Source organism: Ictidomys tridecemlineatus, chromosome 13 (genome assembly GCF_052094955.1).
Source record: "Ictidomys tridecemlineatus isolate mIctTri1 chromosome 13, mIctTri1.hap1, whole genome shotgun sequence".
Lineage (NCBI taxonomy): Eukaryota > Metazoa > Chordata > Mammalia > Rodentia > Sciuridae > Ictidomys > Ictidomys tridecemlineatus.
In genome coordinates this window covers 45290303-45317385 of record NC_135489.1, presented here as the reverse complement: position 1 = coordinate 45317385, position 27083 = coordinate 45290303, and the positions used below count along the sequence as shown (strand labels likewise).

The 27083-nt window shown below is 35.2% G+C and overlaps 1 protein-coding gene across 8 annotated transcripts in view; it reads right to left on the bottom strand.

Moving 5' to 3' along the window:
• Osbpl1a (oxysterol binding protein like 1A) overlaps nt 1-27083 on the bottom strand; it is a 199971-nt gene that overhangs the window by 100870 nt on the left and 72018 nt on the right. For 5 of the 8 annotated variants that reach the window (XM_078030235.1, XM_078030236.1, XM_078030237.1 and 2 more), the window contains one exon: nt 15384-15490. In XM_078030235.1, coding sequence (XP_077886361.1) covers nt 15384-15490 — 107 coding nt within the window. Of the gene's footprint in view, nt 1-4993; nt 5015-7308; nt 7411-7813; nt 7954-15383; nt 15491-27083 lie in introns of those variants that run through there. The other 3 variants (XM_005329045.4, XM_013360218.4, XM_021728927.3) reach the window with 3 other exon arrangements.

Here is a 27083-nt window from a genome sequence, read left to right as displayed (position 1 = left end):
CATGCATCAATCTTAGAGTTTTCCTTGACTTCAAATTTTCTGGAAACTTTGTATATATAAACTTAAACCAATTCTTGAGTCCATGAAAATCTCAAGAATCCACACTGTTTTGTGGAGGAGTTGTTTTTTAGCCAAGTGAAAAAGGAGACACCAAGGTGCACCCCCCTCCATCACATTTCATGCAGAGCAAATGCTATACAATTTGAAAAAGCACCACTCTGCAGGGCAATTATGGGTCAATGTAAGCAGGGATAGTCAGGACACCTTGGAGCTAATGTTTGAACAGAAAATGTTACTAATTCTACTTAAAACATTTTTCTCCATACTTCACACCATTTCAGATGGCTGTCAAAAAAAAAAAAGTTTGTGAGAATATAGAGAAATTAGAACTCTTGGCACTGTTGGAATGAAAAATGGCACAGCTGCTATGGACACCACAATGTAGTGGTTCCTCAAAAAATTAAAACAACTGCCATATAATATCCAGCAATACCAATTTTGTATATATATGCAAAATAGATGAAAGCAGAGACTCAAAGAGGTATTCATACACCCATATTCAAGTAACATTCTTTACAACAGCCAAAAGGAGGAAGCAATCCAAGTGTTCATGGAGAGAAGAACTATCAAACAAAGAATGGCATATACACACATACATATATACAGCCTTAAGTAGAAGGAAATTCTGACACATGCTATGACATGGATAAACTTTAAGGACATTGTTTTAAGTAAAATAAGTCAAACAAAAGAAGACAAATACTGTACAAATACAATTTCATAGAGATAGAAAGTAGAACGATGGTTTCTAGGCACTTGGGAGGAGGGGGGAACAGTGAGTATTGTTTGGATACTGTTTAATGGGTATAGTTTCAATTTTACAATATGAAAAGACTTCTACAAGTAGATGGTGATGATGGATGCACAATAATGCAAATATACTTAATGCCTCTGAACTACCTGACTAAAATGATTAGAATGGTAAATTCTTTGTGTATTTAAACACAAATAAAAATAGTAAATTTTTTTCTCCAAATGTTGAACTAAAATATATATTTAGACTGACTCATATAAACACAGAGGTGGTAGGTGCCCACTGTAGTTTTGCCATGTATTTTGACTTGGGGGCTTGAAATTATCTATAATAAAGTCAATTAATATAAAATATTTATCTTCTTCACATAAAATAGAACCACAGTATAAAATAAAAATAAAAACAGTTCAACAACTATTTACTTAATACTACTTACAGAAAAATCCCAAAATATGGTCACTATACATGAATTTACTGTGGGGCACAACACCACATTCAACTAATTCACAAGAGAATGCCATAATCCAGTGATTGCCAAACTGTAAGACTGTAAAAACAGAGAACAATTTCTGATATCATATTGGGGTAGGATCCCTTAGTGACACAGCCTACAAGTATATATGGACAAGCCATAAATCTGGCTTTGAACTCTCTTAAGGCCAAAAGAGAAAGAGAAATACAATCAATTATGCCCTTTTAATTGTCCACAAGGAAAAAAAAATACCAGTTCTCTAGGGAAAACAAACTCCCTCTTTGCCCTTAGCTCTAATTTCTTATCCAGGTTAATATATAGGGGAATAAGAGCATCAGAAGGCAAAATAACCATCTGATTAAAGGTAATTGTTTTTGAAATGTCCCTTAATATAAAATGAGGGTCTAACTCCAACTTACAATTCAATAAACTCAATTTTTCTAAAAACCAAGAAAATATATCCAGGGTGTAGTGTTTTGACCATCTGGTTTCATCTCAAAATAAAATTAAGAATATCTAGAGAAATGGACAAATTGTATTTTCTTCCAAAATGCAATTTCTATACCACAGAAAAAAATTCCCAAAAAGATGAACAGCAATTTCCTATTGAGAACCAGGAATATTGGTATTTTATTGGTATATATTTTATTCAGGAATATTGGTATTTTCTTCATCATTGCTTATCTCATTTCAACTATATACACGACCACATCAGCTTCAAAAAAGGATGTTTTGTGTTATCTAATAGATGAACTTTCTTAATTCAAGCCATGTATATGATAAGTTGGGGTGTTCTTAGCACTAAATCCGGTGGCAGGATCCTAGATTTAGCTCTAAGCTTTGCATCCTCCTACCTACACTAGATTGAGCAAATAAACAATCCTCTCTCCAGGTCCTAGACTCCTCAGTAAAATAAAGGAGAACAGAGCAATCATTTTGAAGCTGTTTTATAGAGGTGCCTTTGTGAATAAAGGTGCTTTTCTGTCTTTGGTACTGGTATCTCCATCTGCCTCCATCCCCAATAAAACCTTTGAAAACCACCAGACTGATGTCTGTACAAGATTGATCCTATTGTGTTGAGAATTTATATGACTCCGTTACATAAAGTAAAATAAAAAAGAAGAAAATATTCAAAATTAAATTATTTCTATAACATATAACCAATTATATGCACAAAACATCTTCAATTCAGCTGTCTAGAACCCAGAACCACAAAATCTCCTTTACAGAAACATTATTATAAGTGAAGGCTTATTTCTTACAGAAAGTAAACTCAAAAAAGCCCAGTGTCCTGAATGTAGAAAATAATAACTAGGGAAAGAAATAGATGACATTTAGTAAAGGATAGTATCCAGCCACAACAGATAATATGATCCTGCAGCCAGGAAGGTTATGAGCTCTGATGTCCCAAGGGACAGGCATCTCAACCACTGAGCACAACTCTTGTGCTTCTTGTCATTCCTGTCACCACCTAGAGTTTCCCATCAGGGTTTCTCTCATCCATCACAACATGCCACAAACCAATCCATTCTATCCCTGAATTGTGTACAAATTCCTCTGAAGACATTTTCCTGAGAACACAGCACGAAAAGACTTTTATAATATAAAACTGATAGGTTGACTCTTATTCTCATTTGAGTATCACAGCAACTTGTGGAGCAGAGAGAAGAGATCTGTGTCTAAAACCTTGTGGTTACACAGAAAGAATGTGAGCCCTCGAATAAGGCTTAGCCTACCCAAGTTAAAGTGCCAGGAAAGAGTCTGTTACTGAAACTCATGCCTCAGGACACCAAACAGTCACTGGTTCATGTTCTACCATGCATGCTTTCCTCAAGTTGGGCTGTATAAGGAGTAACAAAGATCATGTGGTAAATAATGGTGAACTTTTGAGCATTTAATGAAAATTAGACACAGGTCACCTCAGCTTTTTGCCTCTTTGGTGCTGGGGCCAACATTCTAAGAAGGAAAGAGCAAGATGGAGTATACCCAGCAGATAATTGAAAAATCCTCAAAGATAGAAAATCAGTACAGGGAGAGTGAGGGACAGTGACAAGTAAATAATCATTCTTCTACAACTTAAAGTAACAAGGTATAGAAAAGAAAGTGTAAAGGAAGGGAATAAAAGGAAGGTGCTCAGCAAGGTGGGGAAAAGAAACAAAGAAAAACACCAAGCTGGGGAAACAGGAAGATAAGAGGGAAAAAAGACAAACCTAGACTACATTCTTCAGTAGTCTTCAGTCTGGCAAGATGGAATCTATGCAAACACAAACTATTAGAATCTATAAATAATCAAAATAAAGAATAAAGCCAGCAGTGATATGTTTGCTGAATTACAAAATACTAGAAATAAATTATATAACTTCCAATTTGGAAAAGAACAAATTTTGAACAAATTATCCACTTTCAAGGAATAGAGAATAATAAATGTGTAGATCATGGGGTGGGGGTGTTAATTTAAAGAAAGTGATGAGATAATTGCAGAAAATTTTAAGGTAGCAATAGATAACAAAGCTAAAGACTGATGTTTGATAAAGCAATCAAGTTAACAAAGTTTTAATGAAACTTATTTGAGAGTGTCTAGGGTGAGAGTGGATGAGGTGTAGGCCAGGGACACTCATTTGAAGAATGAAAAATTTATTCACATATATCCAAATATTAGGAAAAATTGTACAAAAAAGAGTAAGAAAAGGAATATATACCTACAGATCCAACATAAATTTTAAAATAATAAAATAATACTATGAATGCCTTTGTAACAACAAAATTCAATTGAAAGGATAAATTCTTAGAAAAATGTACTTGTCAAAACTGACCCCCCAAAACAGAAAACTAAAATAGCCTTATAAACATTAAATATATATAATAAATATAGAGTAAATTTTTTAAAACTCACAAAGATGGTTTTATAAGAAAATTCTAAATTTTCAAAGAACAGATCATTTACATTTTATGCAACTCTTCCAGAGAACAGCAAAAGAGGCAATACTCCCAAACTCATTTTATAAGGTCAATATAACCTTGATACTAAACCCTGATAAGAACAGAACAAAAAGAAATTAACAAGCCATTCTTACACATGCATAGAAATGTCAAAATCCCAAAGAAACTAAATCGAGGAGAATGTTATAGAAAATACATCATAACTGAAGCAGGTTTATTTCACATACACAAGGATAGGTTATTGTTAGAAAAAAAACTAAATGTATAATTTACCAAAACATTTTTTTAAAAACATATGATCCTCTTAACAAATACAGGAAAAAAACATAATAAAATTCAACATTTTTTCCTGATTAAAAAATTTAATACAAGAATGAAAATGAATGCCATTACCCTGGTAACTGGTATTTGTTAAATATCAGTGAATAAATAACAGTGAATCATGAAAAATGTTTTTTTTTTAATATAAGGGATGAAAATGTACTCATACTACATATTGAACATACCCTAAAAGCCCTAAAAAGTATATTTAAAAAAAAATGAAAAGCATAAGGACTGGAAGAAAGCAACAAATTTTTAATTATTCACAGGTTATGAATGTCCACACAAACTGAATCACAGTCTATATTATTTCTGCTTCCTTAATTCCCTCACATTTACTCCTCTGCAATCTGGCTTATTCCTGTCATGCTTCTAAAACATCTCTCTCATCAAATCTGCAAGGGCCACTCGGCTCCCATCCCCCATGGACATGCTTCAGTTATTACCTGAACAGCTTAGAAAGCTCTTCTCCTTTGACCTCTCCTGTCCTAGAGTTGCTCCTGCTTCTGAGTGCTTTTTCTCAGTGTTTCCCTTTCTTCCACTTGTCTTTAAATGTCAGCATTCAATCCTTTGATTTCAAATTTTTTCAAGTTATAGTTCTCCGATATTACTCCATGGACTGATTACCACATTTACTTAGGTGACTCCCAACATAATGACTCCCAAACTTTATTGGACAAGTAAGGACATGTCAATGCATCCAAGAAAGAACTCATCTTCCCACATTCCATTTATTCCCTACCTTAGTCAACTTTATCTGGTGGCAATGCCAGAGGCTGAAGTCAGTAATGACATGGCCATTTCCTTCAATATTCAGTCTACTGTCAGCTCCTACTTATGTTCTTTATTTTTGAATTATCTCCCTGCTCTGTATCTTCTTTTTCTTTCCCTCAGTCACTAACTTGACTCACGCTAGATTATCTCTCTTGAATTCCTGCACCTGGTCCTCCTGCTTTCAGGCCTGTCCTCTAATCCTTCTCATAAAGAGCAAATCTGATTAAATCTCTTTTGATTAAAATCTTTCAGTGATTTTAACTGCCCAAGATATGCTTTAAGAGTTTGAAACTTATTTTACAAAGTCCTTCAAAAAATCTTATGTCTATTCGTTTACAATGGGTTTTTTCTTCTCCCCCCCTCCCCGCACCAATCCAGTCTTTGCTAGAATTCATCCTCTTCTGTTGCTTCTGTGTTGTACCTTCGGTAACAATCTAGTCATCTGACTCCTGTTGTAAACTAAGTTTTATAAAGACAGACTCCTCTGGCAGTCTCCAAGAAGGGAAACATTCTGTAAATACTTGCTGAATTGTCAAGGAAAATTTTTACATAAAGTAATAACTATTAAATTCCCAATGGACCATTATAACAATATACAGGGGTTACATCCTGAACATTTTGAAGTTAAAATGAAAGTAATGCCTGCCAATACAACTTACTCAAAATTCGTGAAAGTATAAGCCAGGTGCTACATTCCACACTGGCAATACAGTAAGAAACAAGACAAAATTGCATGCAGGTTCCAGTCTTGTACTCTGTGATATGACAACTCACCAAGATAGAACTTAGGTCACAAGAAACAGAACCCCAAAGTTATCAAAATGAAACCCAGCTTCATTTTACATAAACATTAATTTTACTTGTGTATAATTTGTGACCTAGTCCTTCCAAAATTAATTTATAGCAGTTTACCTGGATTATACATAAACTGAAAAAATAAATATACATGAATAATATGGATCAAGTAAAAATCCTAAATTTCTACTATTTTTTAAAGGAATTAAAATTTTTCTTAGAATCTTCAGAGCTAGTAACAGTGGCCTATATGAATGCCAGAAACAGTAATAAGTTCATCAAGTCTTTAAAAGAATGAAAATGATACATGGAGCTTAGATTATGATGTTGCATAACTTTGTTATTGTATGCATTATATTTAAAATGTGTTTGTACTATATTTGTTTTTAATATAGAAAACCTAATAAGCTTTTTTAATTTCCCCCCAATTCTGCAGGGTGAACTAGAGAGCAAAGACCTTAGGTGGGTCACTTTTACCAAAGAAATCCCTGAAAATTAACTTTTATAAGGTTCCTAAAAAGGAGAGACAGGAGTCCAACATATTCACAATGATACAAATTTCCTTTAAAACTCCAGTCTAGTAAAAGTACTGAGACAGAGGCTGAAATGAAATAGCCTCTGTCTTTTTGAGTTCATATTATATACCTACTAAATCAAAATTGAGTCACCTTGCCAAGTCAACCACTCTAGAGCTAAAAATCAGCTGTTATTTGGAAGAGAGATTAAATTGGTTGTGGTAAACTGAAAAGAAAGTTTATACTTAGATCCCATATTTTAGCCTACACATCACTCCAACACGAATTTCAAGCATTTTTCTCCTTTGAAAGAGGTTCCTGCTAAGCAATGACATGCCTTTAAAATGAAGTGCCTTAATTCTCTGAACCTAATTAAAATTAAGAAACTTTTAATAGCTTTAATAAGTCAAAAGAGCTGAACAAAGCTCTTTCCTGGCATCTTTCTCTCTTGAGTACCTTCCCTGCACACCCAGAAAAATCCAGCACAACTGAAAACACAAAACAACTAGCCACATGGTTTGAATGCTAGGAACGTGATTCCCCACTGATTTAAGCTACAAAGAAAGCCTATGCGTAATCGAAAATCCTTATTCAAACATTAAAGTTAAAAGCCATCTCCCCACTTCTCAACATTAATATAATTTTCCTTTCTCTCCTCAATTCATTCATGCATTTACCCTCGGATTCTTGGAATTTCAGAGGCCTCTGAAGCTGAGATGGTAAGTTCATCTCAATGTCAGCCAGAGTAGAGACAGGCAAAAAAATCACTAACTTGGGAGGTTATTTAGGACAACAATGTCTTTCACTGTCTTACTCCTCCCACTCCAGCCCCACTTGACCTAATACTAATATTTAGTCAAAAAAAAAAAAATATCAGTCGATATTTTTCCCCAGGGGCTCCTCCTGTAGGAACCAGAGGCAAACACACTTAGCCGGAAGATCCCGGGCTGGGAGGAGAGAAGCTGGGGTCTTCCTGCTTGATACTCCCCTCCCCATGCACCGGTGGCTGCACCCGCAGCTATACCCTGCTCTGTGCACACACATCCAACTATTCTTGGATCCGCCCGCATCCCTCGATCACATCTGGCCGCCCCCCTCCCCCGCCCTTCATTCCTCGGTGTCCTCCCTAGCCCCCAAGGCTGCCCTGGCAAAGCCACTGAGCAGGCACACACACCTACCCACCTAGGCCGGATCTCGGGACTCCAGCTGGCACGCTCCACCCTGCACTCCTCAGCAATCTCCAGCACAAATGCGTTTGGCCTGTTCCTACTCCGGCTTCTCCGCCTCTACAGCCGAGCTGATCAGCAAAGCGCGATCCAGGGCGGCACCGCAAGGTCTCCCTAAGTCACCTTCGCGTGGCCCGCCCCTGGTTCCAGCAGGGCAGCAGCTCCCGCCTCCCCCAGTGAGGTCGGGCAGCGGAGCAGCCGCCCTTGGTCCAGGACTCCAGGACTGCAGCCCGGGCCTCAGAGGTCTTTGCTGCGCCCCTTCGCCGGCTGCAGGCTCGCTCGGCCGCAGACCCGCCCTCCAGGGCTCAGCGGCTGAGTGCGAGCCAGCGGGGAGCGGCGCGCGGCGTGGCCTGCAGCAGGCGGCTCCTTCCGCAGCCGCCGTTGTCGTTGTCCTGCTCCCTCCTCCCTTCCCGGGGCGTAGGGGCTCTGGGAAGGCGCAGGTAGAGACCAGCAGGGGGGAGAGCCTTGCCAACACCTCTAGGAGCAGAGCCCCACAGGGGTTTCTTGGAAGGGAAGTAAGGCAACTGCCACTAGTGCTAGGCTTGGTGTCCTGTAAGTCTCCTGCAAGGTCCTAGAGTAGCCTTGAGCTCGAGCCGTCTTTTGGCCCTGACAACTTTTAAATGGCCAGCATGCTCCTCAGGAAACTCAGGAAAGCAAAGGAATCCTCTCCACCACAGTTCTGCCAGATACTCTGGCTTCTGCCAAGGAGGAGTTGGTGTTCACCATGGTAAACTAGTCCTCACTTACTGTTTATACTCTAGTTGAGGTAAGACTGAGCCTGGAGGCAGAAAATGGTATTAATCCTACTCATGTGCAGCCTACTGAAGCGCAATAGATGACTTCTTATTTCTGCCTAGACTTGACTAGTAGAAAAAGGCTCCAAGAACAGAAAAATCCACCAGATAAGTAGTCCTCTTAAGTGAGATATTCAGGTTTATGAGATTTCTGGTTAATTAAAATGCTCTGGTGAAAAAAGCAAAACTTTTGCTCCAAAGTAAGTTTTAAACTTCTCTAGAATATATACATATCTGTTCTCATACTTTAGTGAGTCCTGAGTAATAATGAACAAAATATTTAATATTTTAATAATATTTATTTAAAAAGAGCCCAGGATACTTAGTTTCTCTGCAATCAGTGGTGGTTCTATTTGCACTTAAGATGTAAAATGTGTTAAAAAAAATTAAATCAAAGGCCATGACTCAGAAAATTTGGAATTGATTTCTGTGAGGCTTCAGGTTATCTGAAAAGTCATTGTTTCTTCTTTTTTTATTCTCATTTCTTGCACTTAGAAAAGTCACATTAGCCACTAAACGGGTGCCCTTGCTACAGAATCTTTCTCTCTAGGCCCTGAAAATTAGAGAATGAATTCAGTGTACAAAAGTATACTAGGCAGCACAATAACAAACAACAAAAGCTACTTTGTTTTAGAAAGCAATTTACAGGGCACCTAAAATGTGCCAGGCACTGTACTGAGGCATTTCACATAAAATAACTCATTTACATTCTCATTTTAAGATATGGAAATGAATTCATAAACATATATTAATTTGCTTGAGCTTAAGGCAGCAGAATTTAGATCCAGAATAGTCTGCCCCAAAAGCTTATAGTCCTTCTTTTGTACATTCATTATTCATTCAAATATTTATTAACTACTATATGCTAAGGGCCTTGTTCCAAAAACAACTAAAATACATTGCTTTCTTAAGGTGATCTAATGGCATTGTATACATTATAATGATATGACACATTGTATCATTATACAATGTGATAAGTGCCATCATGATAAGGAACTCTTGGAACAGGAAAGGCTCTAGTTTTGAAGGGTGGAAGCTGGGATAAGGAAATAGTGGTATTCATCCAACAAATCCATTCTGAGAAATTTATCTAGTAGAAGAGCAATGGGGATTTTCTATGTTGGGATGGGAAGGGAGAGTAAAGGAAGATAGACAACAAATACAGAAAGTCAGTCATAGATTCTAGCTAAAGGTGGGATTGTCCAAGGAGAATGCTGAGGCCACCCATCAAAATCTAGGGAGTACTAATATTTCAGGCATAAGCAGAAGAATAGTGTTTTGGAAAGTGATTGAGCAAGGGACAGAGAAGCCATAAAAGCCGGAGAGGCCAATAGAGGGAAGCACTGTGGAAGCCACAGAAAATTCCAAAAAACAGAAAGCAAAACCAAGTTCTTCAAAAAACAAGTAAGACTATTTTAAAAGCCTCCTCTGATTTGGCAATAGAAAGACATTGGCAAGCACAGTTTCAGTGGACTACTTTGGGGAATGAAGAAGTTGAAACAGCAAGTGTCACAGTTTCAAGAATGGAACTGAAAAGAGATGCATGCAGATAGATAAAAGTTGTCAGTAAGGGAGTAGAGAATTCAAAAGAAAAAAGGAGCTCTTTTTGAAGCAAGGTCCCCATAGAAGAAGCAAGATGGAAGGAGATAAAGGTCTCCAATAAAAGAAGAATGAGCGCTGATACAGACAAAAATTGGGGTAAGTAGTAGGCAGTTGATGGCATATTAATGATTGTCTAATTTTTAGCAAATAAACTGCTCTGAGCATAGGGAGATGAGGAAACTGTAGAGATGAGAGAGTTAAGGGAGGGTGAAGGCCTGAAGGAGCTATTGCTACAACCTTTAGGACACAAACCGAGTAAATGATTAGAAAGCGCAGGAAGCTAAACAAACAGAAATCCTAACTTGAGTTGTAAATCACATGGATGTGTGATTGCTCTTCAAATATATATCAGTGCCTAGTCCAAGAGGAGTAGTATAAATTCCAAACTTTCAGATGGTTCCAGTTTAGACTCTGAATCTTTCCATTACACCAAACACTTAGTACCACCATTATCCAGTCGCACACCTTGGTCACACCTCTTCAAAAGACATAACATGAAAGCATAAAATGTATGGTAAGTGAGATTATACCAACTTCAAATAGGCAAATCCCTAAAACGAACAAACTGCTTTGACTAAATCAAGAGAGCTTGATGATACAGAAGAATGAACCAAAAACAGCTCTCTATGATCCTGGCTTGTACTTCTCTGAATTAAAGGGATAACTCAGTTTTAGATACATTGGTTTTTGAAATGCTTCTGATATAACCATATGTAAATGTCCAAATGGTAGCTTGATATACTGATTCAGAGCTCAGTACATATCTAAGGTAGATATCTAAGTAGTCATAGATTCTAGCTAAAGGAGTAGGTGGGAATCGGAGAGCACCAATGATGATTCCATGTGACATTTCAGCACTTTGGAGACCATATTGTGGTGAAGAAAACTATGGAAACAAAAATAATCCATAGCCAGGCACAGTGGTGTACACCTATAATCTCAGCAATTTGGAAGGTTGATACAGGAGGATTGCAAGTTCAAGATCAGCCTCAGCTAATTAATGAGTCCCAGTCTCAAAAATAAAAAAAGGCTGGGTGTAGTTTAGTAGTAGAGCTCCCCTGGATTCAATTCCCCACAAAAAAAATTTCCCCATGAAACCAGTTTTAGCCTTTTAAATGAAATTCTCAGACAAGATTAAACACACAACATTAACATTTGATGATATTAGATTTGCAAGTATTCCACCCTAAAAATAATCTTGCAGGTTTGGGGTCATAGCTCAGCGGTAAAGTGCTCGCCTCTTAGGCTGTGGGTCCAAATCCTCAGCACCACATAAAAATAAATAAGTGAAATAAAGGTATTGTGTCCATTTACAACTAAAAAAATAAATATTAAAAAAAGCATCAGCATGACTGAGTCATTTAGCTGAAAAACACGCAGTCCTATAAATACTATCCTTTGAGATATTTCTATATTAAAGCACCAAGTAATTATTAACATACAAAACAATACTCCTAAGGCACCCAAAAATATGAAGTTTCAGAATTTTAGGATTAAAGGATTTAATGTGTGAGCTGGAGGTATGGTTCAAAGAGCACTTACTAAGCTTTCACGGGGGCTCTAGGTTCACTAGGTTCAATCTCTAGCACCTCAAGAAGGCAAAAAAAAAAAAAAAAGTAGTAGTAAATGTGTAACATTTAACATAAATGCCAACATTTATTTATTAGAATAAAATCAGCTTTGCTGCTATGAAAGCTGAGGTCAACTACACCTATCTGATCTGTATTTTGCAACAGGTATAACACAGGTATTTTACCAATATGACCTCATTTACTTTTTAAAACAATCCATGGATATTTTAGCTGGCCATTACCCAAAAGGAGATGTGTTTAAAAACTGAGTGAAAGGAAAATTAGTTAGCAGAACCAAATATTAGAATCAGGTCTGAATTCAATGTTCATTATTGCTCTTTTAATAAAATTTCCAGATAATAGCAATATAACTCATAATGCCAGATAATGAGGTATTACCCAGCATAATTATGCCACTCTAACTTCAATTATTAAATTCCTCTGCTGTCATTCTTGATCATTTAAAAGACCAACTTCAAGGATGCCACTTATCTTTCAAATATTTTGAGGGGGGTGTCTTCTCACTATAATCTTATTTCACAGAAGAAAATTCATGGATTCTATTGAAATTATATTTCATTAAATTACTGAAAAGCTTAATTACTTAAAAGTTTTTCGTTTGAAAAATTAGATGCCAGTTACTAAATGAATACTGTGTTTCATGCACTATATAATATACTCTATATACAAATTATTGACCTACATACACTTGCTCACCATACCCAATTCTGAGGTTTTTATGTATTTTCATTTTATAGAAACTGATGCATAGTTTATTAAACAAAGACTGAGATCTAAAACAGGTCCATCAGACTTTCAGATCAATGCTCCTAGAAACTCTCTACATAGTCACTTTATTTCAAAGATAAAGACATGAAGATTCAGAAACTTTAAGTAGTCTATTGTCTCTTAAATAATAGAGATAGAAACACGACAATCATTCCACAGGTAGTCAAATAAATTCTCTCTAGACAATACTGCCTCTTCCCAAAATAACATAAACACAATGTGTTTTTAAAGACATAAAACTTCCAGAGAAGAGGAATTCCAAGAGTTAATAATATAAGATCCAGGGGCTGGGGTGGTGGCTCAGTGGTAGAGTGTCTGCCTAGCATGTGCGAGGCACTGGGTTCAATTCTCAGCACTGCATAAAAATAAATAAAATAAAGGTCCACTGACAACTAAAACATGTTTAATGTATATAATAATATTATAATGATATTATATAATATATAATCATAATATAAGATCCCACAGAACACTAACTGCTGACTTGTATTCAGGATTACTGTGAGTCAGAAACTATGCTAAGAATTTTGCTTATATTATTGTATTTAATCCTCATGACAAACTTTAGAGTCTAAAAGGGGTTGAATAATCTAAACTTTGGGCTAACAGTTCTTGTAAATCTGGACTGTTTACAAAGAGAGGGATTTGGGCTTTTTTTTAATACTTTAAAAATTAGAATATGTTGACATGTCCAGAAATGAAACACACACCAACACAACATATTCAATCTACGGCTTAATCTTAAAACCAAACATCTCTAGAACAAAAAACATTTTCAATACATCCATCAGGTACCACATAAGATATGTGAGAAAAAATTGGTTTGACAATATGCTAACTACTACCTGAATGCTATGACATCAAAATTAGTTAATTTCAAAGATGTTTTACAATGCTACCATCCTATCCAGATTTACAACACTAAATCACTATTCCATATAAACAAACTAATTTTGAAACATACAAACTAAAAAAAAAAAAATGAAAAAAAAGTAATGTTTTTAAAATAGTTTTAAAAGGGAGGCACAGTGGTACACTTCATCCCAGCAGCTTAGGAGGCTGAAAAGGGAGGATCGTAAGTTCAAAGACAGCCTCAGCAATGATGAGACACTAAGCAAATTGATGAGACCCTGTCTCTAAATAAAATACAAAATAGGGGTGGGAGTGTGGATCAGTGGTTGAGGGCCTTCAAGTTCAATTCTTGGAACCCCCAACCAAAAAAAGGGGAGCAGGAGAGCCAGGGTGGTGGCACTCCTATAATCCCAGCAACATGGGAGGCTGAGGCAGAAGGATCACAAGCTCAAGGCTAGCCTCAGCAACTTAGTAAGACTCTACCTCAAAATAAAAAATAAAACGGGCTGGGCATGTTGGCTCAATGGTAAAGGACTCCTGGATTCAATTCTCAGTACCCTCCCCCCCCCAAAAAAGTAATAAAAGAATCAACCATTTAAGAGGTTTAATGAAAACAATTCTTTTCCTGTGACAGTAATAGAATTCTGTTGAAAGAGTTGCTATAAATTTCTTTAAAATGAATTCACTACTGTCTGTTACATACTAATCAACATAAATAAAGACAGAACTTTAAAAAAATGAATTCAGACTAATATTTCCATGTGGAAATATGGAATAAACTCACATATGGAATTTGTGGTACACAACAAACAGCATTTCAAAAATTGTACATGGGGCTTGGGTAGAGCACTTGCCTACCATATGTGATGCCCTGGGTTTGACCCCCAGACAACCCCCCAAAAAATGTCTATGAATTCACAAGTCTTGCATTTTAATCATGGAAAAAAATTTAGATGCTTATATACAAAACATAATACCATTTTTATCTTCTTTATTTCACTAAAACCTAACCTTTACCAAAAGGTAAAAATTATAATAAGAATAAGAAATTATTCTTAATTGATGTAAATGTTGAAGATCAAAACATAGATGTGGAAAGTAACAAAATGGAAAAGAAAGCCTACTGCCCCTTGGCTTACATTAAAGTCATGAAACAAAAAAAAACCAAAAAAAAGGCAACAGCACCCTCATACCAGTTTAAGCAACCAAAATACATCTTTATGACTTTTCAGTCCTTAGAAAAAGAATTCCTAAGCTGGGATAGGTGGGTGAGGCAGAAGGATAACAAATTTTGTGAAGGCCAGCTTTGGCAACTTTGACCCTGTCTCAAAAAATTAAAAAAGGACAAGGAATACGGTTCAGTGGTAAAGTGCTTGCCTGCCTTGTGAAAGGTGTTGGGCTCAATGCTCAGGGGTGAAAAAAGAAGAAATATAATTACTAATGGATAAGCATACCACTCTTACTGAAATCTGGAAATTAAAATGGCATATCATTGAATAAGAAGAGAGGAAAGGAAAAGACCACCAAAAAACTTAATCCGATGAGCTCAATTTACATTGTTATTAACAATACGCTCTATACTAAATATAAGCATTATATATTTTTATATAAAAATCGTTATTTTCACATCTATCTTATTGAAATGGCACGCAACCCTAGGTATTGCAATGTTAAATATACTTGGTTAAATGTGGCTACATCAATAAATTCAAGAGAAGTAAACATAGGTTTTTTCAGAATCATCTTGCTTAATCAAGAATAAGTGAGTTCTGAATTTTGGTAGAAATGATGCTTTCCTTTCCTTTGTTAGTATTAATTTCTTCCTACTTTTGAACAGTTTAAAGGCAATGACTTATTGGATGATCAAGCATGTGACATTAAAGCAATTATATGAAAAGATCAATTCCAGAGGACCTACCCCTTCTTGTTTAGTGAAGAGATTAAGGCAATCACTCAAAGCTACACAAGTTTCTCTAGAAGCTTCAGAGACAACCTCAACTTTCTGAAGAAATGATGGCAGCATTTCTGTAAATAAAAGATAAATAAAGTGAGTGGGATTTTTAGGTAATTTTAGTAAAACTAAGACCACCAGAGTATGTTTATATCTACTAATAACTTCATGTTTCCTTCCAACTGTCATGAGCAAAGCATATACAATGTATGTTTCTTGGGCACATTGTTAAGCATATGCTACCACCAGGGCACAACAGAAAAAGGACAAAGGCTTCTCTTGGAAAGGCCTGTATCCTACAAGGGGAAAAGCTAAGATTACCAAAAAGAGAACAGAAATTAAATTATTATATAAGTTTAAGAAAAGTAGCACACCAGGAGGACAGCACCCCTTATAAGATATCAATATTTCCTTTCATGATATTTTATATTAGATAAGTTATTTTATTCAAAAGTAAAGTGCTAAGAAGAAACAAATAATTCTGGGATCGAAATGGTAGGTAATATATCTGAAGGTGGCATTAATTCAACTTCCTCTAGTTCTTATTTGACAAATGTTTGGCATAAATAGGTATTTTCATTTTAAAAAATGTGTCCCTTATGGAGGTCCAGTACCTTTTCTGTTATGTTTAAGTTGGAAACAAAGAAATGACAGTATCAGTATATTCCCTGATCCGCTAAAGAAAATTTTAACCCATTTATCATTAAAAAAAAATAACAAAACCAGAATGCTGATAGAAAAATCCACAAGGTACATCACTTAAAGACAAGTTATATATCATATCCTATTCAGATTGACCAAGAAAAAGTTACTTAGTTGAAATAGTTTGACTTTTTGTTAATTATACATTAAAAGCTTTATGTCAGCCCCCCTCATTAAATAAAAATTTTAACATTTAAGCTTTTATCAAAAAATAAAGGAGAAAGACAATTAAATCTCTACCATCATTTGTATTTCAAATACTCTTGACTTAATGTTCTTAAAACTTGGTCAGCAAAGTCAATAATCTAAAGCAAATGAGTAAACCCAAATGTCAGCAGTCTGCAAATATTACGCCACAGAACACTGGGTCCTATGAAGACACAAAAATTCTCAGATGAAAAATGATTCAGGGGAAAATAAAGTGTCAGTTGTGTCATTCAATATTACACAAGATATCAAAGCAAATCTACCAAGAACACATACCAAATTATTTATAGCCATTATTTCAGGGTGATAAAAATTGTGAATATTAATCTTCTTTATAATTTTTGAACTTTTCCAAATTTTCTACAGTAATATGATTCATTTAACCAAAGAAGAACCCTTTTCTTGGAGAAAATATTTCTCAAAACTCATAAAAGTGGTTAACAAAAAAGGTCAGAGTAAATTAAGGGAAAAAAACACCCTTTGTTAATGTCAGAATAAGAAATATTTCATCATATTTTTCATCTTATGGAGTAGTTTCCTAGTGTTGGCTATTCTTAACACAAATAAGTTCTATATTCTAAAAGAAATTGATCATAGTTTTTTTCCCTATTTGGAATCTCTGATACACATTGTGAAGATTTATTCTCTACTTAGTTGCAAAAAAAAGTACCATATGCTAGATGCCATGTGACTTAAATAGTACCTCAACAGATGTCACACCGAACTGTGGACCAAGTCCTGTGAGAAGATGTACAAGAAAAAACAAAAACAGTCTCTGTCTTCCATAAATTTTCTGGGTAAACTAGTGATTTTCCACTTTTATAGCACAATGACATAAAGACTGAAGGATAATAATTCATGGAGCTATTTATTTTATTAAGTACCATCACCTGCTTAATTAAAAGTAAAGACTGTTTTAGATAATTTATTGTTTAGCTACTTGATTAATATAAAAAATTAATTATCCAAACACATTTGAATACTTAACTATGCTTAAACAAAAACTAATCCTGCAAATTTTCAAGATTTTATATATATATATATATATATATATATATATATTTATACACACACAAATTCTTTTGTCCAAAGCAGAATCATCAAAGTTACCTAATTTCAGGGTGGGAGATGTGGTATGGGAGAAAGCATACTTCCCCAGTGCAAGACTCTGGGTTCAATCCCCAGTACACACACACACACACACAGTTATCTAATGTCATTGGTGATCTAATGTTAAAATAAGTTGTAGAAATGAATATTAACTTTCACAGTAGCACGGTTTAAGAACTGATGAACTCTGGCATATGCTACACTGTAGTAAGCATATAAGGGCCATTTAATTCACACTAGCTTGCTTCTTATATAATGATGTTTACCTATTGTTACATAAAATGAAATAAGTGGCCAATTGAGAACTAGTGCAAATTTGTTTTAGCCAGTTAATATTTAAACAGCCAAGAATAAAGGCCAAAAGGCCCATATGTTACCTTATTTGGTCCATTATAGAAATCTGTTAATTTTGAGGGAAAAAGTTTATTTTTTGTACTAGAAATATTTTTGAAGTCATGAAAGCTGCTAGAAGATCATATTGAAAAAGCTTAACTATAGAGACATATAAAAAGCTCACAATCTGTCATTTTTTCATGATTATACTCTATGATTTTTAATTGGGAAAGTTTTAAAAGTAGTGGGAAAACACTATTTTATCTGTCAAAGTAAACTCTAATACAACCTCCACTGTTCTCCTAATACAGAAAAAGGCTACACTTATTAGTCTAACACTTAAGTTGCTCCATAAACTGAATCTGTTTTAGCCAGACTGTTTTCCTGGAAATATTTATTTACTTAGAATTAGTCTTCTTGGAGGTTGAGGTTGTGGCTCAGCAGTAGCACACTTGCCATGCATGTGTAAGGCACTGGGTTCAATTCTCAGCACCACATATAAATACATAAATAAAATAAAGGTCTATTAACAACTAAAAAAAGAAATCATCTTCTCAACTTTTATTTCTTCCAAATCTTTATTCAAGATGTTCCTTTTCCCCTGAATATTGAAAATAACAATTATTCATATTCAAAAGTATCCCCACCTAACAACAACAAAAAAAAGTTTTTTCTTTCAAGGCCTAGTTCAAATGCCATTCTTCCCATGAAGCCTTCCCTTCACATTGCTGTAAACATGGCCTCTTTCCTGAATTCCAACAGCAGCCAATGCTTTTGTAATAGAAACGTGAGGAATTATAATATGTTATATCTCTGCTACCCATGTGAACACTAAACCTTTTTACCTCCTCAAACACTCTGTGTTGAGCTTTGAACAAAGATAAGACTCAAATATTCATTAAATGAATGAGGACATTAATATCTTATTTCCATTGTTTGCATAGAAAAATCCAAATGTTTTGATTATTATATTTTACATCAAAAATTTTTGTAGTTTGCTGAAAAATTTTAAAATGAAAACATTTTCATTTGTATAATGGAAATCAAGATGCAGGCTTTTTTTTTTTTTTTTTTTTTTTCGTGTGTGTGTGTATGGGGGTGGGTAATGGGGATTAAGCCCAGGGGTGCTCTATTACTGAGCTATATCCCCAGCCCTTTTTATTTATTTGGTACTGGGGATTGAACCCAGTGGTGCTTTACTACTACATTATATTCCAGCACCCCACTTTTTTTTGAGACAAGGGCTCTCACTAACTTGCCCAGGATGACCTGGAACTTGTGATTCTCCTATCTCAGCCTCCTAAGTAGCTGGATTTCAGTTGTGTGCCACTCTGCCCAGGAAAAAATAGATAACTTTAAGCTACATTTTGTTTTTTAACTTGCAGCACAAGGAAATATATTGTGATTATTTTTCAACATATTTCTGCTCAAATATTTCTATAATTTGTGACAAGATATTTAAAAGAAAAAAAAATTTATGAAAGGCATTTCACTTCCTCCCCCTTCCTTTACTTTGTGGTAACAGTGCTACCTTAAACTTTTTGTTTGTTTTTGTTTGTTTGCTTTGGTTTGAACAAGAAGAGAACAAATAGTCCAAAAATTAAGAAATCTAGTGAGAAAGCTAAAGATCATAGGAAATAAAGAATAAAAAGAAAAAAAGGACAATTTCCCCTGTGGTGGAAAAAAAAAAAGTAAAATGTACATGGCCATGTACATGAAAGACCTGACCCCCTGATCAGACCTGAATGAATGAAAAGAAAGATTTTTTAAAAATGACTATATTGCCTCATTGGAATTACATAAATTCCTCAGAAAATTAGTATTCTTTCCTCAAAATGGACAAGAATATGCACATTCAAATAAAACCAACTAATCTTTCAAAGACTTCTACATAAAAAAGCAACTTGAAAAAAAATCAGAAATGATAATCTATAAGTCACAAGAATATAAATATACCTATTTTTATTCAAATTAAGATGCCAGTTTGAAAAAAACTGTCCACTAAACAAGTACCTGACTTCTATAAATTACACTAATTGTGCTGGAGTATATAGAACATATACTATATATATGTTCAAAGTGGCACATATTAAATGAATTAAATACTACAAAGGATAATTTCAGGGATGCTGTAAGACAAATAACAAATGAGTTGTGCACATTAAAAATAATATTCAGGGGCTGGGGTTGTGGCTCAGTGGTAGAATGCTCGCTTAGCATGCATGGGGCACTGGGTTCGATCCTCAACACCACATTAAAAAAATAAAATTAAAATATTGTGTCCACCTCAAACTAAAAAATAAATTAATTTTAAAAATAATAATAATACACAGAGAAGGGAATTAATTAAATCTTAAAAATGAAATATTCCTAATGCCACATAAGCTCAATAAAACAAATACATGTAATATCAAAAAATATAATATTAAAAAAGTAGTATGAAAAAATACTAATCCTGAGATGAAGATATTTCAGAATTATGATCAATGAGAGGTGTGAGGATCTCATCTTCTATTTATTGAGTGGCAACCAAGTGATAGGCATCATGCTAGGCACTGGAGGTAAAGAGAGACAGTCTTTGCTTTATAGAACTTGACATCAAGCAAGGAAAACAGAAAGTAAAACAACTACCTTGGAGACTTTAGAAGAGTAGGAGGGATAACATAAGATTAGATAGAAAAAACAAAAAGAATTATGTTAAGAAATGAAGGAAAAAAGGATACCAGTGCAGGAGACCTTCTGAGTCAAATAAAACAGGAAAGCAATAGTAAGTATGGAATGTTTTTGCATTTTTTTGCAAATGAGAGTCAAGTGAGGCAATAAAGATTCATTTTAATCAGGTGGTTGGTTTGTATCACTCCTGACTGAACTGCCCAACGGGCTCCTCACCTTGTGATAAAATGACCTTATGAGGAAAATCAGTAAATAGTAATTAGGTCAGAGCCACATCTGCTCAAGAAAGCTCCACCTGTGGACAGATTAAGCAAGGAATCTTGGTAAGCCTGCCCCAAACAAGGTAAGGAAAAATATAAATCCGATGATATAAAACAAATTAAGCTAATCTGCATGCTTGAAAGAATTTGAGGGTGTGGTGTTAGCCTGTCTTCCACACATCTTGGCAGACATGAAAATGAGCATTAAATCAGTTTCACAGCCACACTGTCTCGCCTATTGAATTCCTCACCCTTGCTGCCTGGAAGAAAGTTTGGACTAAGAACAGAAACTCCCTTTACAGTTCCCTCTAATATAGATCTGAGCAACTGTTTCCTCCTATATCTTTGCTTACTCTTCCTATCATTTTTAAGACCCAAGATGACTACACCTGCTCAGAGAAGGGAACAGAAATTCAAAGTTACCTTACAGATTGCTTAGTGCTATGGCAAGGAAAGTGCAGGGTAATTTGGAAACACATACCAGGAACACTTAGTTTAGTTTTAGAGATGTCAAGAAGTTTTTAGAAATGGAACACAAGACAAGAAAAAGTTAGTATTTCATACCTTGACAATAACATATACTAAGAACCTAACACACAAGAAAAGTTTTCATGTTGCTGAATACAGAGAGAGGGAAGAGAGAAGAGGTAAGACTGCTGAAGTGAGGAGACCCAGGTCACAAAGCCAGACAACTTAAGAGTTCAGACTAAAATCAAGGCACTGAAGGCTCCTGGCAAGGTGCACAGGTCCGATTGTTACCTGGCATTTTTCTTACTACCCTATGGAATATTCCCTGAATACAGGAGAAAGTGATGCTATCATCTATAGGAAAATGACTCTGGCCTATTTTAGTTTAATGGTGGGAGATATAGGAAGGAACAAGGAAGAGAGATAAGACTGATCTTATAAAATATGTAAATAGGAAAGAGAGAAAAAATTGACAGGATAAAAAAGGGGGGGTTTCTTCATTGTGGGTTGGAAACTTCTGCTCTGTTTCAATCCCATATCCTCTCTTTTGAACTTCTTTATAGGAAACCACAAGGATTTGAACATCTCAATTACAGCAGTCAAGAAAGTCTACTTCACGCTGGAGATCTGGTTATAAATCTGTGAATTTTTCCAACCTATAGATCAAATGTGCAGGAGTAAACAGAGAATTCTTGGTTTATTCTGGACTCTTCTTGGTTAAGAAAAGTCTCTAGAGTAAAGCTGCCTAAGATCAAATGTTGGCTCTGGTTTTTACTAGCTATTAGGCAAATTACCTAAGCACTCTGTGCTTCAGTTAGCTTATCAGTAAAATGGATATAACAGCTGAATATAATATATAGGGCTGCTATAAAGCAAAAACTATGTTTGCAAGTACACTAGATAATACAATTTGTAGAACATTGAAGCTGGGCACATTGGTGCACACCTCTAATCTCAGAAGCTCAGGAGGTTGAGGGATGAGGATCACAAGTTCAAAACCAGACTTAGCAAAACCAAGGCACTCAGTGAGACCCCGTCTGTAAATAAATACAAAATAGGGCTGGGGAATGTGGCACAGTGGTTGAGTGCCCCTGAGTTCAATTCCCGTGCCCCCTCCCCCCACCAAAATATGGGTATGTTTTATATCAGAAACAACATGAGATAATTAACAGTCCCTGTCAAACTAAACAAAAACCCCAGTTATATTAGAAACTAAAAGAAAAATCAAGGTTGCTACAACAAGACATAGTGACCTGGGTGGGTGGTAAACAGAAAACATGGAAATATCTAGCTTATGTCTACCTAGAAATTAAATTCAAATTTAAAAACATGAGCCAGAATACAGAGAAATCTTTATAGTCTCACTAGGAACAGACACAAAACTACTCTGTAGAGAGACTGCCACAGTCTAGGAAGCAGAAAAAAATTTTTTTAAAATTTAAAATTCCACTGAAGAGCTCTCAGTGAAGTTTTAAACCATCATAAGGTACATATAGCAGACAAAACAGGATAACTTGAGATACAAGAGTTTTATGAAAAAGGCTCAAAATGATATTTTATACTTATTAGAGATAAAATCAGAAATACAGTGTAATATGAAAGAACATGTTGCTGTGGGAAAAAATTTTAAACCATCATCTAGAATTTCTTATAAAGTCAGTAAATCTAGAAATTAGAAAGTCAAAGGAATAAATAGAAAAACAGAGAAAACTAAAAAAAGAAATGAAAATGACAAAATAGAATTGAGCCAGGCATGGTGGCATACACTATAATCCCAGAGACTCAGGAAGCTGAGGCAGGAGGGTTGCAAGTTCAAAGCCAGCCTCAGCAACTTAGTGAGGTTCTAAGAACCTTGGTGAGACACTGTCTCAAAAAAATAAATAAATAAATAAAAAGGGCTGGGGATGTGGCTAGGTGGTTAAGTGTCCCTGGGCTCAATCCTTGGTATAAAAAATAGAACTGAGAAAATTATTCAGAATACAACATGAAAGGGCTGGGGGTGTAGTTCAGTGGTAGAGTGTGTGCCACGCATGTATAAAACCCTGGGTTCAACCCCAGCATCACAACAACAACACAAAAGGGCAACAAAAAAACAGAAACGATATGAGAAATTAAGAAGCAGGAGATAAAATAATAAGGTTCAACATATGAATGCCAGTAGTTCTGGCAGAAAAGAAAAATTAAAGAAGTAAAATCTGAAGATATAACAGGTAAGAACTTTCATAGATTGAAGGAAGAAAACAAATGAATCCTTAAAGAACAGGGTCTCAAGCAAGATACAGAGTAAGAAAATCCAGACCTATAGACAAAATTGAAGAATACCAAAGATAAAGAAAAAAAATGATTAACTCCAAAAGAATCATATTTAGAACAATAGAAATCAGAAGAATATAGAATCATATTTTTAAAATGTTAATTAGAAGATAACTATAACCTAGTGAAGATGAAAAAAGATTAAGAGATATTTTACAACTCAGATTCTCTTAAAGAATTACTCAAATATTAACCTCAAGTAAGAAAAAAATTGGATCCAAAGGAGAGGAGGAAGATACAAAAACCAAGGGCATTAACTATGGGACTTCTCTGAACAACAGAATGCAAAACACTCCACAGTTCTCAGCGTTTCTTTTCTCTAGTTTGTCTCTAAAAGGTCTCATTGACTTATACTATCTTTACACTTACTAACCTGCCAAAAAAAATCACCATTTCTGAGTCTGAGAGAAATGTTATAAATTTATAAGGTAGGTAAGTAGGTCACTCATTTCCTTCACCCATGCACATGAGAGCTAGAGAGCTTGCCCACGAGTGAGCACCATCATGTGCGCCAGGCACTGTTTAGATGCTGGAGAGTGAAGAGAAAATCCCTGCCCTCTCTCTTAGTGGGGGAGGGCAGACAACTACACATACACACACACACACACACACACACACACACACACACACACACACAATCTGAGAAGTGACACAGAACAAAATAAAGCAAGGTAGAGGGAGAGCAAGTGTTGAGAGGAGTTGAAATTTTAGGGAAGGAGGTATCAGTAAGGGCCCTGGCAAAGACCAGACATGTTTAAGGGCTGAAGAGAATTTTTTAAAAAATTCTTTTTGTAGTTGTAGATGGACACAATGTCTTTATTTTATTTATTTTTATGTGGTGCTGAGGATCAAACCCAGTGCCTCATGCATGCATGCTAGGCAAGCACTCTACCATTGAACTATAGCCTCAGCCCTGAGCCCTAGAAGGCTCAGCAGGTCATTAGAAGGACTTTGTCTTTCACACCAAATGAGACAATCAGGAAGCCACTGGACATTTTAAGCAAAGGTGGCAAATCTATGGATGTTCAGAAAAATCTCTCTACGTGCCTCTGTAGAGGCACATAGAATCAGGTCCACTTGGGAGGTTGTTTTAATAATCCACATGAAACACAATGGTGACTTGAGCCAGTGAAGGTGGTGATTAGTCTGTTCCCTCAAAGCCTAGGATTTCCAGGGAAAAGTTTTAAGTAGATTGAATAGTTGTGCTTTTAGATAACTAAAATAATTTCAATTTCCTTAATCAGGCATTCATAATACATATTTAATAACATACAATAAAGTATGTGCATTAAAGTTGGCATGTAAAGAACCAACTTTTGGAAATTAATTTAGCTATGTGTATCAGCAAGCTCAAAATGTTAAACACTTTCATCCACTAATCCCACTTCTAAGAATATAGGGTAACATAGTGATGGGATCAAATATAAATGCACAACATATTTATAATAGTCAAAACCACATAAGGGTAAATTCAGGCATGTATGGAAAAACAGACTGATAACATGGCCTTTAGGAGCACTTACAAAAGTTTCATTAGGTTATTTTATTTTTGTGACCAGGCTTTTGATAAAGATAAAACAGTAGACATTTTAATACTGAATTCTCTGAAACTTGAATTATGTGTTGCCAATGTCAGATATATAAACTCTGACATGCACTCAATAAAATTAGGCTTAAGGTCTATTCATAAACATGAAAGTATTTCAGTAGAGGACATTTCCCACCAAAGACACTAACCAAAGCATGTGTTTGGTCAAAGGTTTTTTCTAAAGGGGTCATGGGAAAGAAAAATTGGGAAAAAAAGTTGAAAATTTCAGATGACCCAATTTTAGGTGACTAGACCATGAAAGTCCTTAAATGCCAGAATAAAGAGTTCATGTCTTATTCTATAGTTGCAAGGATCTATAAAAGATTTTCAACAGATGAAAAAAAAAAATCATGAGCCAAATGCAGCAGCACGCTCTAGTCATAGTTGCATGAAAGCCTGAAGCAGGAATATGGCTTGAGCCCAGGAGTTTGAGGCCAGCCTGGGCAACATAGTGAGATCTCATGTCAAAATTTATGATGACAATGATGATGATGATGATCACAAAGAACCTCTGTAAAATTAAACTGACAATAATAATCCACCTCTTCACAGAATGTGGTTCAGAAGAATCCCTTAAGATCTACTGATTTATAGAGGGAGTCCCAAAGACAGGGAAACCAAAGGGTAGGCTGGTGTCATAAAGTCAATTTGAGGAGATACCAAGTTGAACTAGTAACAGTAGAAATTTGAATAAGAAGGGGATCTAAGTATCAAAGCTAATATAATTTTGCTGATATTTACAATCACAACATCTGAATTCTGTTCACAAACATTTTGGTTTTCATTTTGAAAAGTCTTTGACAGACTAGCTAAGAATTTGTACTAGTTTCCTTTAATAAAACACTAAATACAAGATTATTCTTGTACAAACCCTTGGCATTATTATAGTCTTCATTACCTTAAACTCTCCAATTTCATTTCTGAAATTATCTTAACCCTATGTACTTACTGTTTATACATATATTTTAAAAGATGTTCTCATCTGCATTGATCTTTCAGAAAGTGCTCATAGTTGTGAAGAAGACAAATATTTTTTAACTCCTTCATCAGATATTTATTGAGCACCTTAGCCCACTGAATTTTATTGTAGACATATAAAATAGGCTTGTCATATCAGAGTTTTTGAGAAGACACTTAGGAAAATGAAAAATCTCTCCTAGTATTGAATATTATACATATCCTTATACTATGTTGATTTCTTATCAGTTCTTATCAGTTCAAATTGTATTGCTCAGTCATCAGTATTACAGACACGAATACCATCATCTCATACAGGTAAACTGAACCAAAGAGATTTGACTAAAGGTTTTTGTTTGTTTTGCTGTGCTGAGGATTAAACCCAGGGCCTCACACATGGCAGGCAAATGCTCTACCATTGAGCCACATCCTTTCCCCTGACTAAAAGGGTTTTTTTGTTTTGTTTTGTTTTAAACTTAGTTTGGTTATAGTTCTGATATTTTTTTTTTGCTTTAGTCCAAGATAAATAAATAAATCTTTATATTTCATCTCACTCTGGACTTTTCTTTTTAAACATCTTTTAAATGTCATTACCATCCTCTTCTTCCTTTCAATGATTCTTGGTGAAGATGACATTTTAAAAGCTCAGTGACAGTCATAATTGCATGATTCTGAATATACTAAGAAACAACAAATTGTACACTTTACATGTACATTTACTATGGTGAAAGTTGTCTAGACACACAAAAGTAAGCAATGACTGTGACTGTAAGGTTATAATTAAAAGGATAGGAAATGTCCTCCACAGCATCATATTCAAATACATATTTTATTAAGTGAATTATATCTAATGAAGCTGTTAACTATTTTAAAAGTACATTAAGAACTGAATAGTGCTAATACAATATTCCAGCCTGAAGTTAATAATCAAAATGACTTTAACTGTTGTCTTTACCAAAGCTATCCCAGATAAAAATAAATGTTAAAAAAAATAAAAAGCAATACATGTTTGCTGAGTTGAAGTAAAGGAATGCCTAAAGTACATATGGACAAATA